The sequence below is a fragment of the Megascapheus bottae genome, chromosome 2 (genome assembly GCF_031878675.1).
Source record: "Megascapheus bottae isolate mThoBot1 chromosome 2, mThoBot2.hap1, whole genome shotgun sequence".
Classification (NCBI taxonomy): Eukaryota; Metazoa; Chordata; class Mammalia; order Rodentia; family Geomyidae; genus Megascapheus; species Megascapheus bottae.
Genome location: NC_143510.1, coordinates 58,206,245 through 58,225,274, shown reverse-complemented (window position 1 = coordinate 58,225,274; position 19,030 = coordinate 58,206,245). Strand labels below are relative to the sequence as shown.

Below are 19,030 nucleotides of genomic sequence, written 5' to 3'. Positions count from 1 at the left end.
ATTCAAGCCCTATGACCCACCAAAAAAAAAAAAAAAAAAAAGAATGAGTGTACCTGTGTTCTAATAAAGTTTTCTCTACAAAAACAATGGGCAGGATCTGGCCATAAACTACAGGTTTGTGGGCACTGACTACAGTACAAGCCACTGCGCCAATTTAAAACTTAATGGAATTAGTTTACCAACATACGGGGACTTTTTCAGTGTAGTTGAAAAACAACTACGTAAAGAATCAGAACATCTGGGCTCTAACCCTGACTTGACCCATCACTAGAGCTAGAAATCCTGGGCAATTGTTAAGCCTTCCTCATAGATGTAAGAAATCAGGAAATTAATGTACAAGTATTTTTAAAATTAAAGTGTTATCATGATTACTTTTTTGTGTGATTTCTTTCTTAATGATTCAGACTAAAAAAAAAACTTTTAAAAGTTACTATTGAACTGGTTAGCAGTGACTCATACTTTATAATACTAGCTACTCAAGAGACTAAGATCTAAGGATTGTAACCAGAACAGGAATGTTTGTGAGACTCTCATCTCTAATTAGCCACCAAAAAGCAGGCTCAAGTGGTAGAGTGCTAGACTTGAACACGAAAGCTCAGGAATACCACTTTGGCCCTGAGTTCAAGACCCAGGACTGGCACAAATTGAAAAAAAAAAGAAAAGGAAAGGAAAGGAAAAAGGAAAAGATTACCCATTTCTTCTAACTAAGGGCAAGGTGAATTCAGTTTCTGTACAAGAACAGTCACATGTTTCTATGCCATTGAAACACATGTCAAATTCCTATTTTGATTAATTCTTGACAGGTATAACATTATAACATTCACTTAGAACAAAGAAAAAACGATCATCAAATCAGCATCAATTAACAATAAAGCAAATTGTATAGTTAAAAATTTTAGGATGAAAGGAAAAGCTTTACAATTCTTGGAAAAGAGCATTTCCAACTGCATTATAATTTGTTCTTCTTAGCACTCCCCAGTTACTGCTAACTCAGCAGCCAGACACAGGCTTAATAATTTTGTTTCTTTTTCCTCATCACAATGTCTGTTCAATTATTGTCTAAAAAACTAGAGAATGGCTTAATTCACGAGCACACAGATGACTAAATGACTATTTTCAAATTTCCTAAAATTTCTAACGTTTCTCAAGGATTGCATGATGTGGCCATATTCTAATCATCTGGAAACCTCTGTCACAAGCCCACATAGGAGACATATTTAATAGCATCTACTGCCTGCCCTTTGGACCTAAAAAGAACCCATGATCTTTTTCTTCTTTAGAGCCCGATAGGATTAAAAAAAAAAAAAAACGAGAGCTAAGTATGCTGTTCTCTCAAGCTATCTGACTTCTAGAGGCTGAGTTACCACTGGCAATTTGGAAATCATTTGTCCCTTGCATAAGTTGAGATTAAGCTGAACTTGATTTAAAGCACCCCATTACCTGCTCTGATGTACACCTGATGGACCTGCTGCTGCTGCTTTTTTTTAATTCGAGAGTATTGCTGCTTCAGGGCGTTAATGTCCGTGGTCATGCGTTCTGTCATCATACTGCTGAATGCAGCATGGTAGTCGCTGCGACAGGAATTGATTGCCCCTGGACTCAGCTCTGCAATGTTGTTAGAGCTCAGATTCTGCTCCTCATTTGGCTCTGAGTCAGGAAGGAAACACAGAGAGCTCATCAGTGAAGGAGAGCAGGACCAAATGAGAATTCATTACCCTACAGCTCTATGGAATATCTCATCCTCCAGGAAATACTAATCCACAAAACATGCCATGGACTGCATCTTGCGTTTGTTTGCTTGGTTCTTTTATCTTTGTTTTTCACTCTTTCTTGCATTTTCTTATTGTGTGGTGTGTTTTTCTATGTATTTCAGAAGGTATTTATAAATGATTTTTTAATTATAATTAATAGAGGGTTACATTATATTCGCCAGATAGAAGGCGCATTACTTCACACACAATGATACCCCTCTCATGTGTTTGTCCCCATTTCCCTCCCCTGTCCCCTCCCCTCATCTTGTTTTCCCCCTTCCCTTTCCTATTTCAAATAAATAAACAAATATACAATATACCAGATAATAAGGTAAGATACTATAACAATATGAGAATAACCAAGGGACAACAAAAGAGATGAGAAATAGCATTGTACATTAAGAACAACAATCATACATTATATGGCTCTTGTTTTCATATCCTGGAGGTCCTTTCATTTAGCCTCATCCTATATGGCCTTATGTATCTGGGTTTTGAGCTATTGTAATCCTCTGCTAGGAGAGTCCAAGGTTTGTACTAATTATTACAAATGAGGAAAACCATTGAGCCTATGTTCCTTGGGATTTTCTTTCCTCCTTCTTTTATTCCTTCCTTTCTTTCCTTCTTCTCTTTTCCTATCTTTCTTCCTTTCATTGTTTCTCACTTTTCCTCCATCCCCCTCCCTTCTCCCCCTTCTCTTGTCTCTCTCCTGTCAGGACTAGGGCCTGAATTTAAGGCCTGGTGTTTTTGCTTGGTCTTTTTGCTCAAGACTGGCACTCTACCAATGGAGCCATGCCTCCACTTCCAGCATTGCTGGTTAATTGGAGAAGAGTTTCAAGGACTCTTTCTGATCAGGCTGGTTCTGAACCTCAATTCTCACTTATCAGTCTCCTCAATAGCCAGTATTATAGGCAGGGGCCACATGTGCTTCTCTTCCATTTTCTTATCACCTAACCATAGGTCTGAAATGAGCTGTGTAGGTTCATTCATTTTGCTACCACTTTGTTTATTATATAGAGATAAGATCAACTGCTTCCACATAAAGATCAATGCCTAAGGTCTATGCCCTTATGTCTAAATATCAGTGTCTAAAGTTATCTTAGAGAAATGTAACACCTGGTACCTAAAATCATTGTGTAAATGTTTATACAACCATATAAGAATTATCATGTGAAATAGGGAAGGGAAGGGTGGAAAACAAGATGATTGGGAGGGGGTAGAGGGAGGGAAAGGGGGACAAAAACATGAGAAGGGATATCAATGTTTGAGAAATAATATACCCACTACCTGATGAATGTAACTGTAATCCCTCTATACATTACCCTGACAATTTTAAAAAATGTATAAGGGATTGACAGTTTGTAATGTTTAGATCGCCATTTTAAATAAATTTCTCTTAAAAAAGTCAAAGGATCACAATACCTCAAAATCTATGTACATATGGTCATATAGGATGAGACTAAATGAAATGAACTGTTGGTTGTGGAAACAAGAGGTTTATCTTTGTGATTGCTATTCTTAATGTACTATGTGAAGTTATTTCTTTTCTCTTTTTTTCCACTTATGGTTAGTCTCATGTAGTTACTGCATCTGTCTTTTGTTATCTGGTATACTGTATATACACTTATTTGTTTATTTGAAATTGGGAAGAGGGGGAAAACAAGATGACTGGGAGAGGGTGGGGGAGGGAAAGGAGGACAAAAATATGAGAAGGGGTATCAAGGTTCAAGAAGTAATGTACCCACTAGCTAACAAATATAACTGTAACCCCTCTATACATTTTCTCAAAAATAAAATATAATTTTTTAAAGTTGGAAAAAAGTCATATATTTGACAGATTCATAAAGATTTGAGGACCACTGTACCATCAGAAATGAAATTTCCATCATCTAACAAATACTTCCTGTCTACCATGTACTGTGTCTGATATGATTCTGCTCCTGTGACACTGAAAGCAAGCAGAGTTGTCCCGTAAGTATCATTACAACTATGGCAGGAAAGAAATATGCTATTTTAAGAATGTACCCCAACTCTGCACAGAACCAAGAGAGAACAAGGTTTCTCTACAGCAATACTGTTGGGTACCAGCTAAAGATGGAGAGATTTCAACTATCCCAGCATCTGTGAGGACCATCTCTCACATAAAAGCTTAACCTTTCATATATACACTTTATTACTGAAATGATTTCCATAAGGAAAAAAATTAAGAGGAACTGCCAGTTTGAACAAAATATATAAGTAAAACTTAGACAAGGATTTAAAGAACACTTAGGATAAATTAATCGAATATTAAAAGCACTGGAAGAAATTCTGAGTTCAGGCCTTAGGGTAAAGTTGGGGGAATATAATAGCTGTCCTCAAAACATTACAAGATGTCAAGTAATGAGAAAGTGGACTTGTTTTATTTGTTCCAGAAGGAAGAACTATTAGAACCAGTAGTGGAAGTTGTCTCTTTGCAACTAGAAATCCCAATCCAAAGAACCTAGCAACGTGTTACATGACATGATTAAGTTTCTTGTCACTCAAATTCAAATAGAGGCTATCATAATTTTAAAGATTTAGTCCTTAACCAGGCACCAATGGCTCAAGACTATAATCCTTGCTGCTTAAGGCTAGCAACTTTACCACTTGAGCCAAAGCACCACTTCCGGGCTTTTCTGTTTATGTGAGTATTGAAGAATTGAACCCAGAGCTTTCCTGCATGCTAGGCAAGCACTGTACAAGTAAGCCCATTCCCAGCCTTTTTGTGTGTGTGTGTGTGGGGGGCACGGGGCTTGAACTCTGGGCCTGGGTGTTGTCCCTGAGCTCTTCTGCTCAAGGTTACCACCCTACCCCTTGAACCTCACCACCACTTTCCTTTTCTAGTGCTCAATTGGAGATAAGAGTCTCACATTCTTTAGTGCCTGGGCTGGCTTTGAATCATGATCCTCAGATCTCAGCCTCCAGAGGAGCTAGGATTATAGGCATGAGCCCACCCCAAGCCCATCCCCCACCCCCGTCACTCCCAGCCCAAATATTTTTACTGAAGACTTTTAATAGTAGTTCCAGTTCATGGAATTACTAAGACATCTATAAGACATAATACTATAACCAATATATGATTCTCAAGAGCCACTCATTTACCTTTAATCTGCTTTTGATACTTCTGCAGTTCTGGTGTGAGGAACCCACTGAAAGGCCCAAGACACCCCACAGCATTCGCAATGGCATCCTCATCATCTAGGTCATTCTCCTCGTCACTGTCTCTGCTCTTACCATGTCGTCTTGGGAAGCATAAAAGAAGAAAAAGATAAATTCAAAGAAAATAGTGGCATTTAAACAATAGGCAACACATTCCTGTGTTTTAAATGGCTTATTTATATAATTATAAAATTGATTTTTTTTTTGCTGGGTGCAGTGGCTCATACCTGCAATCCTAGCTACTCATGAGATCGAAGGATCTTGGTTCAAAGCCAGCCCAGGCATGAAAGTCCATGAGACTCTTATCTCCAATTAACCACTAGAAAAACTGGACATGGTGCTATGGCTCAAGGAGTAGGGCAGTAGCCTTGAGCTGGAGAGCTCAGGGACAGTGCCCAGGCCCAGAGTTCAAGCACCACGACTGACAAAAAAAAAAATTGAAAAAAAAATAAAGTCTCCCTCCCACCCCAACTTCTGCCCAGTTTTTGACCCATCTAATTCTCACAGATAGATAACCAGTTATCAATATTTTACACTCATCCATTTATCTACAGATAAGCAAATATAACTATATAATTTTTGTCTGTGTCTATATTGTAACATACCATATTGTCTTCTATATCTCGCTTTAAATCATGTTAGAAATCTTTCCATAGCCTGGTGCTGGTGGCTCATGCCTGAAATCCTAGCTACTCAGGAGGCTCAGATATGAGGATTGCGGTTTGAAGTCAGTCTGGGCAGGAAACTAGGTGAGACACTTATCACCAATAAACTACTCAAAAAAGCCAGGCAGTGGCACTGTGGGAGAGCTTTTGCCTTGAGCAAAAGAAGCTCAGAGAGGACAGGCAAAGAAATCTTTCCAGCCACATAGCCTTTTGGGTGGTACTTCTTGAAGTTACTCTGTTCAAGAGTCAAATAGTTTACCTAGTAAATTACTGCTAGTCAGACATAGAGAAAAGCCTTTGCATAAAGATCTATTTACTCTGAAACTCTGGTTTTATTTACTTGTTTTATTTCTGGTGCTAGGGTTGAAACCAGGGCTTCATGAATGCTATGCAAGTGCTATGACACCGAACCATCTCCCCAGCTCTCCTCTTCCCTTGTGTACAGCTGTACTGATCCACAAAGCCCACATTACAGAACCAGGCCAGGCATGATGCCCGCTCAAGTGATTCCAATTGAAACAAAAACACAAAACCAATTGAAATAATACTGCAGGAGAAAAGCATCTATATAGTGTTTTCTCCATTTTGGAGAATTCATAAAGGTAGAGTTGCTGAGTCAAAGGATATATGCATGGCTAACACTGGCAAATATTTCCCAAGTGGCACAAAACCTGTAGCAATTAACCTTAAACTACACAATGGAGATGAGAGGCTGCTCCAGGCCAGGCACCTCCATCCTAGCTACTCAAGAGGCTAAGATATGAAGATCAAAGATTAAAGCTTGGGAAGACAAATGTGAGAGATTCTAATCTCCAATTAACCAGTAAAAAATGAAAGTGGTGGTGTGGCTCAAGTTTGTAGAGCACCAGCTTTGACAGAAAAAGACAAATATAGAGCTCAAATTCCTGAGTATAAACCCAAATCCTGGGGAGAAAGGTAAGAGAGAGACTGAGGAGAGAAAAATCTGTTTCTATTTTTTGAGATTCTTTTAGTATACTAATGATATTGATTTTGTATAACACATATTCTTAGTCTTTCATGATTTTTTTTAAAACTGAGTGACCAATTTCTCATTAATTTCCAAAGATTGCATATCTTAGAGATATCAGCCCCTATCTTGTATAGAATTTGATTTTTCTATAAATGCTTTCGGGTCTGCTTATTTAGATTGTATTTTGCTCTGTTTTGGGCGTGGTCATGCAGCAACAATTTTTGTGTGTGTGAAAGTCCTGGGGCCTGAACTCAGGGCCTGGGTGCTGTCCTGAGCTTTTATGCTCAAGGCTAATGCTCTACCACTACAGCCACAGTTCCACTTCTAGCTATTTGGGTGGTTACTTGAAGAGTCTCACAGACTTTCCTGCCTGGCTGGCTTTAAATCGGTGATCCTCAAATGTCAGCCTCTTGACTAGCTAGGATTACAGGAAGACCCACCAACACCTAGCCAGACAGTCCTTTTTTTTCTTTATTATTTAAAGTACTTTTTTTTTTCAGTGTTGAAGCACTTACTAAGATCTCAATTTCAAAGAACTGTGAAATTCTGCATTTCTTCTACTAATTCATTATTTCCTGAAATACTTTCAGCCACATGGTACTCACCCTGATGTATGGTATGAGGCAAGATGATAACTTTCCTTCCAAATTACCTTTTACTGAATAGCGTATCTTTTCACCATTAACTTAATTTGGCAACTTTTCATATGCAGATGTCATATATGTACTTGTCAACTTCCAGTCTTTACTGTCAACTTCCAGTCTTTACTGTCATTTAAAATTAACTAATCTGTCTATTTGTATACCAGTTCCACATTATTTTCATTCTTGAAATATGTTCTACACTACGTTGGAAACTATGTTGTCAAAATTTGCTCATAAATTTAAATCAAAACCTTTGGGAAGGAGTCATTCAGATTGTAAGTACCAAATTACTTTATACATAGTTTCAAGACCCTAATAAATATTAAGCTACCATAAAAAAACCAAATGCATTTAAAAAAAAAAACAAGAAAACAAACAATAAACAGCCTTACCCAGGAAGGGAAGTGGGTTTCACTGTAGCTGGGAATGGGGTGATGTTGTACGTGTATTTTTCCCTCAACTCCGCCAGTTGTGGGAAAGGAAAGGGAGCCATGGAATAAACCGTCTGGAAAACAAAAGCAAAATTGCCTCGTCTGAAATGGTGGCTTTACACAATGCATTAATTCAAGAAAGACGGTGAACATTCACGAGGTGCAGAATGCTGAGGCAGAGGCTACTCTTTACACAGCAAGTCATTTTTCACCTCAACCTTCACCTTGAAGAAAGAAAAACAGCCGGGCACAGTGGCTCATGACTGTAATCGTAGCTACTCAAGAGGTTGAGATCTGAGGATCACCGTTCAAAGTCAGCCCTAGCACTAAAGAATATGAGACTCTTTTTTTTTTCCCCCATAGGGAAGGTCTGTTTATTTTTTTTCCTTTTAAAAAAATTTTCAATGTATAGTAGGGTTACGGTTATATTCACCAAATAGAGGGCGCATTACTTCTAACACATTATATCCCTTCTTATGTTTTTGTCCCCATTTCCCTCTCCCCACCGCCTCCCCTCAACATGAGACTCTTATCTCCAATTAACCACTAGAAAAAGGGAAGTGCGGCTGTGACTCTAGGGGTAGGGCAGTAGCCTTGAACTGAAGAGCTCAGGGACAGCCCCCAGACCCAGACTCCAAACTCCACGGACTGACAAAAGAAAAAGAAAGGAAGAAAAAAAGAAAGAATACTGCAGATTGAGCAATCCTAAGAAAAATCTAGAATGCTCCCCAAATCCCAAACTTTCTGAGTACCACCATGAAGTCATAGGTGAATAAAAAATCCATATGTGACCTCAGAAGGAATCACAGGCAACAAAACAAAACAAAACAAAAACCCTCACAGGTCACACTCAATTTATAGCATTAAATTATCTTCAAAGATCTATAGAAGGCACATATGAAACATAAATGAATTTGATGTCTTCTCTTGGTTCCTATGTCTAAGATTTCTTATGATATATATGTAAATTTCCAAATATGATTAAAAGAATTCCAAACTCTGAATCAGGAATGATTCAACCTGTGTTGACAAACATAACAAGTCTTCACAGCACCCTGGCTGTGGATGGGCAAGACAACTAGTCAGTGTGGGCAGTGAGGGGAGAGGGGATTGGAAAGTTCCTCTTATCATTGGATAGATAGGTTAGCTCAAGACATCCACAGTGCCTAGCACCTCTGTAACAAAGAACCAAAAACATCCTACAAAGGTAGAGCTTGTTGGTTTTTTAGTATGTGATGTTTATTATGGATATGAACGTCAGCCTTCTGGACAAAATTAAGTCTGGTAGATGATCCTGTGATGCTGATCTTGTGACCGATTGCCAAGTTTTCCCCATAGATTATCACCTTTTCAAATGTCTGTGATGGAGTTCTAGGTGAAAATTGCTAGCTGTTATCTGTTATTTATGAAGGAAGAAAAATGCACTTAAAAAGTGACAAAGTATAAACTTAGGCTGTCAAAAAAATCTATAAATAGAGAAAAATGTCTGCACTTACATCAGAATTTTAAAATTATGTATCAGCCCATCAATAAGAAGGCAGCAATCATGCTTAGCTCTCTTATTTTTATTATTAAATTAATTGCCTCATGCATATTTCTTCAAGCTTTCTGATTTTTTACTCACCAGCAAAATATTAATCAGTTTTCATTTGTCCCAGGAAGCAAATCACTTTTTTAGGAAAAGATCTTCTAATGCTATTTAGCATTTTAGCAGGACTATTTCTCTGGTAGGCTTTGATGTCTACTTGTGTGCAAGGGAGGAAAAGGAGGGCTGTGCGGAGAGTTTGTTTTATTTTGTTGCTCAGTGTCACTGTTGTGAAGATCCATGCAAATCTGACTGTCCCCAAGCTTCCCGACGTACGTGTGTGCTTCATGTAGCAACCCAACATTCCAAGCCAGTGAATATTAGCTAATGTTCCCTCCCTTTACAGTCTGTGCTGTGGCTCAAGTGGTAAAATACCTCCTAGAAACCATGAGGTCCTGAGTTCAAACCCCAATACTACCCTCCTTCCAAAAAAGTATGCTTTAATGTCTCTTCCCTTCTGTTTTTCATGCTTATTATACAAAGCTACACATCCTCTAGTGACAAAAGTCATCTTAAAGCTGCATTACTATATATGCAATATTCCTGAATGTACCCAAAGGCCTTAGAAACCGTACAAATGTACTAACGATACAGTGCTACCTCACTCCCCCAAAACAAAACCAAACACAGACGGTAACCAGTCATGGTGGCACATGTCTATAATCCTAGCTACTCCAGAATGGAGGTAGGAAGATAGAGAAGTCAAGCAAGTTTGGGGCAAGTTAATGAGACCCTATCTCAAAAACACAATACAAACAAAAGGGCAGGGGATGTGGCTCAAGTGGCAGAGTGCTTCTGGAGTTCGTGGGAGGTTGAGCAAGGCTAGTAGCAGTTGGGAGGGAACAGAAGGTATCCCGTGACTGCACAGGCATGAAGTGTGAGATGACATCAGTCCCCAACCTTTCTCTCTCTCTCTTCTTTTTTTTGTTAGAGACTGGATTCAAACTCTTAGTCTGACACTTTCACTGACTGGCTGACGCTCTACCATGCAAGCCATGTCACTAACCCCAGCCTTTCTCTTTTCTGAGCTTCCCTTTCCTTATCTGAAATTAAATAAATAAAAGAATGTAAGCAGGACCCAGTGATTAGGATAGTATAACAAATCTCTCTCACTGCACCATAGCTGAAGAAATTAAAACACTAGCAACACTGGTGCACATTCTCACCCACTTTTCCCTGATCATGTTACCCCTCCCCTCACAAAGGAGACTCGTTATACTGGGAATTTTTTTGTTGTTGGGGTAATGTTTAAAGGGGCTACAGTTATATTCGCCAGGTAGTAGGTGCATTACTTCTCCCACCTTGACATACTTGGATTTGATATATTAATCCCAGCTATTTTAAAGACAGACATTGGAGAATTAAGGTTTGAGAGGATAAAATGGTTCAGTAGATTCCATCTCAACCCTTGGCTGGGTATGCTGGCACACCCAGGCAAGCACTGCTCAGAAATAACCAATAAAACAGGGATAGAAGCATGGCTCAAGTGGTAGAGAAAATACAAGACCAAGCTCAAACCCCAATACCAATAAAAAATATAAATATAGATATATATGCACACACATATGTATGTGAGTGTAATGTGTGTGTGTGTGTGTATGATGTGAAACAGAACCACAGTCCCCTCTGAGGGAACAGAGAGGTGGTAAGATCAGGGGGAATGTATGAGAATGTGTATAAATATATTGCTATTATTTTATTTCTTAAGGTGAGTTGTAGTTATATGGGTTTTCCTTTACTATTCTTCATATATTCTGGGTGCCTAAAATGTTCCATATAAGTTTATTAATAATATGTGTTCTTTAATTACACAGATGTATCCAGTGAGGATGGCAGGACCACTGCAGAATTCTCTCCTCCTTGTTCTTCATACTGTATCTTGGCTCCATCCACTCTTTTGAGGGGACTTGAGAGATGCACAATTCTTTCCTTAGCATGCTAATCATAGACTCAGCATGGTACCTCTTTCTGGGCATCAGCAGGAACAAAATGGAGCCTATTGCAACTGACCAGGACACACAGAATGTGATCCCACGGCTGGGGATCACCCAAGAGTCACCCCTCCCCCCACACTCATATGATATTTTTCCTTAATAATTGAGAAATTTGTTTCATCTTAAATTAAAAAAAAAACACCACGTGGATTCAATTTTAAATGAGATTACTCACCTCATCAAAATGAGATGACTAATGCTAAGATGTTTTACTGAAGACAGACAGTGGGGTGTCTAGCTGAAAATTTACTTGATTTATGTTTACTTATAACAAGATATTAAAATATTCTTGGCCCAGGGAAGGAAATTTGCCAGGGAGAAATGAGGAGACCCATGTCCAGGCCTGAGCGGCTTCTTTCTATTCACTCAGTAGAAGACACAAGACCAAAGACCAAACTCGCTCTACTGAGGTTGCCTTTCATGATGAAACAAAGAAGGAAGGTCTCCCTCCATTCAATCCTCCAAACAACTGTATCTCCAGCACATCACCACAGTGCTCAGGATATGTGGAAACCTCTAGGCTTCTAACTTACAAATTGGAGATTTGCAGCTCGTTTTTTAAGAGATTTTACTGATCTTTTGCAGTCAAAGTATAGTACAGAAACAGGATGTTAGAGTTTGAAGGGGATGCAAGCCTAATTTAGCTCAACCCCTTGAAGAACAGATGGCCTCAAAGGCGCTGTCTAAACACTAACAACTCTAGGCGCACACCACTCTCTGCAGGGCAGGCGCTTTCCATTTTTGACAGAAGTAATTAATCAAATGCTGACATCCGCAGTCTTAATATTTCCAACTTATCACTGATGGAAGGAAGTGAACAGTCCACAGACGGATAGATCCTGCCTTGTGGCATGTAAGAGCTGCCTCCACCTAAGAGTAATCCATCCCCAAGCATCGAATCAACTTTTCTCTCTGTTGTCCTCAAGGAACTTACCAGAAATATTATCAAAAGTCCTGCTGAACTGAGAAACGTCTGTTCCTTCATCCACTTTCCTACCATTTCCCTATTTAATGATATATTGATTAGCCATTGCTAACTTGAAACAAGTGATGGAATCCACAGAGGGAGGCATTTGTTCTATTTTGTTGGCATCTGTCACTTAGAGAGGAACAAGAAAAACCAAGAGAGGAGAATCCTTTTATCTCTCCAGCTCAAAACATAGAACTTATATTTAGCTTACATTTTTCACTTGAAGTTAGATGACAGATTGACCATCCACCACAGCCACATTGCAGCCAGTGACATTTTTCTTTATAAGTGCATACAGAGAAGAGAGTGGCTTGGAATAGCATTTCACCATTTCTTTCTGTAGCATTTTTTGATGCAAAGGAAAAACCAACAAGTCTATTTACTATCTGAACTTCTCACATACACTTAAATAGACATTTATATTTAGGAACTGTTGAAAAGAAATATTTCCTTTTTCATTATTGACATGTTTTACAAGAAACATGAAAACAACTTGTACAAAATTAGGCTTGCTTTGGCTTCTCCCAGATGTTTCCCTTGACAAGAGAAATGCTTCTAAAGTAGAACCAGTCATCCCTCAGCCCATACTTCTCCCTCCAGGATTTTCTCACTATAAGATTTTCTTTGTCCCTGATTCTTTTTTCTAGGACCTAATTAGAAACTCCTGGAGAAAAACAGGCTATCCAACATCCCTTCCAGAAATGTTTAAACTCGATGAGAATGATGATTTGGCCTTATTCTTCTAAAGAGGATTTCAGCATTTATTTTAGAAAGGCATCATTTGCCTGAGGAGGCTGCGTGTGTCTGGTGCTGGGCAAAAGTATCAGGACAAGAGTCAGGACAAGTCTCAGCCCTGAATCTATGACTAGACAAACCAGGAAACTAGCAAGCCGCTCACTCACCAAGACTCAATTTCCTCTCTGTAAAGTAACAGGATTAGATGAATTGATGAGTGTCTTTTGTTCAAGACAATTTTCTTCTAGGTGGCCTACAAGCTACCTGTATCAGAATTACCTGTAGGCCAATTGTCTGCATTTCAATATAGTCTTGAAATGTTTCTTTTCTTTTCTTTTCTTTTTTGGTCAGTCCTTGGGTGTGATCTCAGGGCCAGAGTGCTGTCCTTGGGCATTCTCAAAACTAGAGCTCTACCACATGAGCCACAGGACCACTTCTGGCTTTTTCGGTATGTGTGGTACCGAGGAATTGAGCCTGGGTCTATGTGCATGCTAGGCAAGCACTCTACCACTGGGCCAAACTCCCAGCCCTTGAAATGTTTTTTTTTAATATATATACAGTCAAATCTAAGAACCACTGCCTCAAGATCAAATATGTATTCACTTGGCAACCAGTTATATTCTGAGTCTTCTGCTAGGTATTATGAAGGGAGTCACAGGAAACTCCTTTCATTAAAAAGGCTATCTCTTCTTCTCTACAGACAGGGAAGATTAATATGCATACAAAAAACACCAAAAACATATCAAATATTCTGCAATTAGCATTACATCAATGGCCAAAATCTTGAGTGCCAAAGAAGGACCAGAAGAGGCATCATGGATGAGGGCTAATATATCAGAGACTTGAGCAGGGCCCAAGGGGGCAACCCAGAAATTCAAAGATGGAGCCACAGAAGGAAACATGCCCTACAGAATCATCACACTCCTCCCTTACCCTAATAGCCACAGTCAGTTTTATCTCCTAAATATGTCTCTCTTCCCTTCTTGTCTTTACCCTTCACTGCTCATCTGAAGCCTTCCTGGTGTAAGACTTGACCTTTTCAAATTCCTGCTTCAACAGAGCCTCCTGACAGAAAACACCAACTGTTTTCCTCCCATAGCTTCTTGATATAAATGGAGTGATGCAGTCCTTTTGTGTCTTTGTTCATACTGCTCTCTCAGTCAAACTGCCTACCTGCTCTGCATCTGTGCTTACATACACACACACACACACACACACACACACACACACACACACACACACACCAATTCTCATCCATTAAAGATAAACCTACACATTAATTCTTTCAAGGTAGCATCTCCTGACTTCCTCTCTTCCCTCCTCCAGCTCCTTGTGGCTATGGGGACTTAGGTCTTCTTTCTTTCTCATCCTCTCAAGCCCTGTGCACACCTCTTGCAGTACATGTTTGTACAGTGTTACAGGAGAGTATGAATTCCCTGCGAATAGATTTCATATCTTATTCCATATGTGTTTCCAACACCCAGCACAACAGTTGACATTTACACATGCTCAATAAATATTTGAAGAAGTTAACACAGAGCCTAGAAAATGTAGGTGGAGCCTTTGCTTTACTAGAACTGGTGAAAGAATTCGTGGGAGGTTTCAGTATGCCAAACAAGGAAGCGGATAGTAAAAAAGGAACACCACTCTGGCAGTAAAATGCTGATAGCACTACAGCAGAAAGAATGTGGAAGTAGAGGCCATCATATAAAAGTGTCTTTAACCCAGCAAACATTGAGAACAGACAAGAAAAGAGAAAACTAACCACAGACTTTCAATATATGTTCACTTTATGAGTTAATAAACCTATAAAGAGACTCTGGTCATGCTGGGCACAGTGGCTCACACCTGTAATCCTAGTTATTCAGGAGGCTGAGATCTGAGGATTGCAGTTCAAAGCCAGCCTGGGCATGAAAGTCCGTGAGACTTGTATTTCAAAATAACCATCAGAAAACCAGAAGTGGCACTGTGGCTCAAGTGGTAGGCAGTAGGCTTGAGCTGAAGCACTCAGGGACAACACCCAGGCCCAGAGCTCAGGTCACACAACCGACAAAACAAACAAACAAACAAAAAAGAGGTCCTAGTTGAAGGCAAGTACTGACTAAGCAAGCAAGCTCCTGTCCTTAAGGAAATTGTAATATTCATCAGGAGGTGAAATGAAGTGAGACGCAGGCTTAAGTTGGAGTAGAATGTGTGGGAAGTGCTCAAGAAGGGTGCAAATAAAATAGTGAAATAGGAGCTGATTTTAATTGAGCAGATGAGAGTAGTTTCATGAAGGAGATGAGATCTGAGCTGCAACTTTCCAAAGGAAGGTGTGAAGAAGCAGAAGTGCAAGCCTGGGCAAGAGAGAGCAAAGAAGCATGGGAGATAGTGTGGCCTGATGGGAAACGGGAGAGGGTACAAAAGGAAGAACTGACACCACAGCTGAGAAGGTAGATTGATGCCAACTAGTCAAAAGTATAGGATAGTAAGCTGAGATATCCACATTGTTTTGTAGGCAGTGAGGAACTATGGGAGTCTCATGAATGAGAGTAAAGAGATGTTTGTCAGTCCTGCTTTGGTCACATGATTCTGACAGATCTCTCATTCATGGAGAGGCCAGGTATGGACCTCCAGACACAGAACTATCTAAATAAAAGACACTTCCTTCCAAGGAGGAGTGAGCAAAGGCCTCCATGTGGAAGAAGTGCTGGAGTCAGAGCACAAATGTCAGAATCAGATCGTACTTCCTCCTTCCAGACAAACAGGGAAGTCCTATCAGGTAGTCAGTATTCTCTGTCGATGAGACAGGGATCTGCTAAGAACAAGAAACTCGGAAAAGAAGCTAGGAGTGCCAGGAAGTGAGCAAAAACAAGAAAAAAATGAAGCTCACTTCTCAAGCCCTAAATCACTGTCCACATCTTTATCTTGTAATCTACTGACTGGACTTCAACACCTGAAAATAACCCCAGACATGGAACCCAACATGAAAGCCAAAGTTGAGACCAATGAAAAAGAGGGAGATATTTTTTTACAAAAGAAAGAGGCAAGGCCCTAGACCAATGTCCGGTACAACCTACAGTGGGTCAGTAGTAACAGAAAGAGGCAGAAAGAGTTCAGAGTACTGGAGGAAAATGAGGATGAAATTATATTACAGAACCAAATGGGAGAGAGAGTACTAACAAATCCCTTAGCTTTTCTCCTTCCCACTGTCCATTTCAATGACTTGATGAATATGATCTTGGTAAAGTAACATGCCAGAAATTAGCCAACCCCTTCAACTCTCCTTCCTCTAAAATTCTAAGGAATATAGAATAACCTATATGGAAAATAAAGTAAAATGAATATTAGAATAATTTTTATCTCAATAACTCATTAATCCCAAATATTTCACCCTATAAGTCTCCCTTAGACTTAAGTTCTTAAAGTTGATTTAAATCAGGTTCAGATTAAGCACCTAATGCTTTTGTTCTGTCCTATTTTATTCTCAGTTTAGTGTGTGCGCTTGTGGTATATGTATGTGTAGTTCATGTACTTGTACATCCTAGTACTAGAGTTTGAACTTGGAGCTTCTCTCATTCTCACTTGGCTTTTTCACTTGAGGCTGGTAATCTACTACGTGAGCCATGCCTCTAGTTCCTATTTTTATCTTGTACTTAATGATTTTAAGCAACACAGTTGGAATGAAAATGCAATGGAAGAGCCTTCATTCACATCTCGCTTCCTCTTGGCCATCGATTCTTAGCAAATCACACAGACTCTTGGTCAATTACAAAACTAAATGTCAGAGCTGGCTAAATACATTTCCTAGAACCACCACTTCCTATTGCCTGTGTTTTCCGGGGTCCCTGGAGTTTCCACTCCCAGGCTGGCACAGCTGCCCACTCACCTGCATGAGTTCGTGGCTTTGCAGAAGGTCGTTCTCCAGCATCTCTTGGGTGAGGCGTCCCATGGTACTGTAGAACTCATCTGCTGTTTCACAACATTCTATCTGCCTAGGTGAGCAAAGGCCAGAGAAGAGGACACATTTCAGTCATTCTTGCTGAATGTCTAACAGGTCCACACCATGGGTACAAGACATGCTGCCTCTTGTCATCAGATAAATCAAATAGGCAACCAATAAAAAACAAAATCTCTGACACAGCCTGCTACATGTAGAGAAAAGAGCAAAAGCACCAAGGCAAGCAGGGTACAGTGGCAGATCCACTCATGTCATACCAACTTACTCTGGAGGTTGAAGTAGGACAATTACTTGAGTCCAGGAGTTCAAGACCAGCCTAGACCACATAGCAAGATCTTATGTTTTAAAAGAAAAAATTAGAAAGAGAAAAGGAAAAATACAAAGAGATGAATTTTGATGTACCTATTACAGATTGGGTTTCCATCCCCTCAGTGTCTTTACCATGCCCACATGAAACCTTCTACATATCAGCAAACTCAGCACTGATCAGAAATGCTAACTATAAGCCAGGCACCTTTCAGGATGTTCAGACCTGAGGATTTAGATTTGAAACCAGCTTGGGTAGACAAAACTGTGAGACTCTTATAGCCAATGAACTAACAAAAAGCCAGAAGTGGAGGCATGGCTCAAATGTGTTTCCTTGCACAAAAAAAACTAAGAAAGAACGTAAGTCCTTGAGCACAAGCCCCAGTAACAGCATACAAAAGGGGGATGGGAGTGGGAGGGAGAGAGAGGGAAGGAGAGAGAGAGAGGGGAGGAAGGAGAGAGAGGGGGAGAGAGAGGGGGGAGGGAGAGAGAGATAGAGAGAGGACGAGAGGAAGGAAGGAAGGAAGGAAGGAAGGAAGGAAGGAAGGAAGGAAGGAAGGAAGGAAGGAAGGAAGTTAACATTACAAAATTGGGTACTGAAGTCTCCTAGTGGAGGCTGAGATTTGGGGATTGCAGTTCAAAGCTAGCCTGGACAGGAAAGTTCATGAGAGGAAAGTCCATGAGATGCTTGTCTCCAACAAACTACTCAGAAAAAGCTAGAAGTGGCACTGTGCTTCAATTAGTAGAGCACCAGCCTACCATTTGGGATAGGGCCCAGGCCCTGGGTTCAAGCCCCAAGACCAGGGAGAAAAAAATGGATACTGAAGAATAGTTACCCCCTGAAAAGAATCAGCTGGTATAAGCTTTCAAGGATATCATTAATAGAATAAAACCAAACCACAGTAGAGTTGCAAGATCAAAAATAAGAGAATTTTTTTTTTGCCTGTCCTGGTGCTTGAATTCAGATCCTGGTCTCTGTCCCTGAGCTTCTCTGCACAAGACTAGCAGGCTAGTGCTCTTTTTCGGATTATGTGGTACTGAGGAATTGAACCCAGGGCTTCCTACATGCATGCAAGGCAAGCACCCTATCATTAAGCCACATACTCAGCCAAAAATACGAGAACTTTTATCAGCATATTTCATTAGTCCACAGAATATTTTCATAGGCAGAAGTTTCTGAGTTCAGGGACCTAGGAGACAGGGTAGAATTTAACCTTCCTTCTAAAAGGGGAAAAAAGGAATAGTCCAAATCAAAGTGGTAGATATCTTTTATTTATCTAGTACCATGTTTTTGTAAAATTAGATAGTATGTTGGCCAAAAAAAAAAGTATCCCTCTATAAAGTGCTTGCCTAGCATGCATGAAGACCCGGGTTCGATTCCTTGGTGCCACATACATAGAAAAAAGCCAGAAGTGGTGCTGAGGCTCAAGTGGTAGAGCTCTAGCCTTGAGAAAGTCCAAGGACAGGGCTCAGGCCCTGAGCTCAAGCCCAGGACTGGCAAAAAAAAAAAAAAAAGTATCCCTCTATGCATCAGAATTATAATAACAATAAATATTTTCAAAAAGTAGGTGTGTGTGTGTGTGTGTATAAACCTAGTCTCCACAGTGCTATTTCAATACCATTGCCAAAATCACGTAACTAAATTAATGAAGTGCTGAAGCATTATTACAAAAATTCAGCAGATGGACTTAAATGAAAGGTAGTTACGTTTACCTCAGGGGATAAAGAAGAAAATTAAAATGCTTCATGAATTAACTTGGGGGAAATGTGCTTTGGGCTGCTGTTGGGGGGCGAGGCGGTGCATGGGGGGAGTACTTCACAGACACCTACAGACCTGA

General features: G+C 39.9%; 1 protein-coding gene across 2 annotated transcripts in view; it reads right to left on the bottom strand.

The window, feature by feature from the left end:
- Positions 1-19,030, bottom strand: part of Tbc1d30 (TBC1 domain family member 30) — a 69,569-nt gene that overhangs the window by 6,088 nt on the left and 44,451 nt on the right. For both annotated transcript variants that reach the window (XM_090328005.1, XM_090328002.1), the window contains 4 exons: positions 16,815-16,920; positions 7,624-7,736; positions 4,875-5,014; positions 1,441-1,647 (listed from right to left, as the gene is read on the bottom strand). In XM_090328005.1, the coding sequence (XP_090184131.1) occupies positions 1,441-1,647; positions 4,875-5,014; positions 7,624-7,736; positions 16,815-16,920 (566 nt within the window). The remainder of the gene's footprint in view (positions 1-1,440; positions 1,648-4,874; positions 5,015-7,623; positions 7,737-16,814; positions 16,921-19,030) is intronic.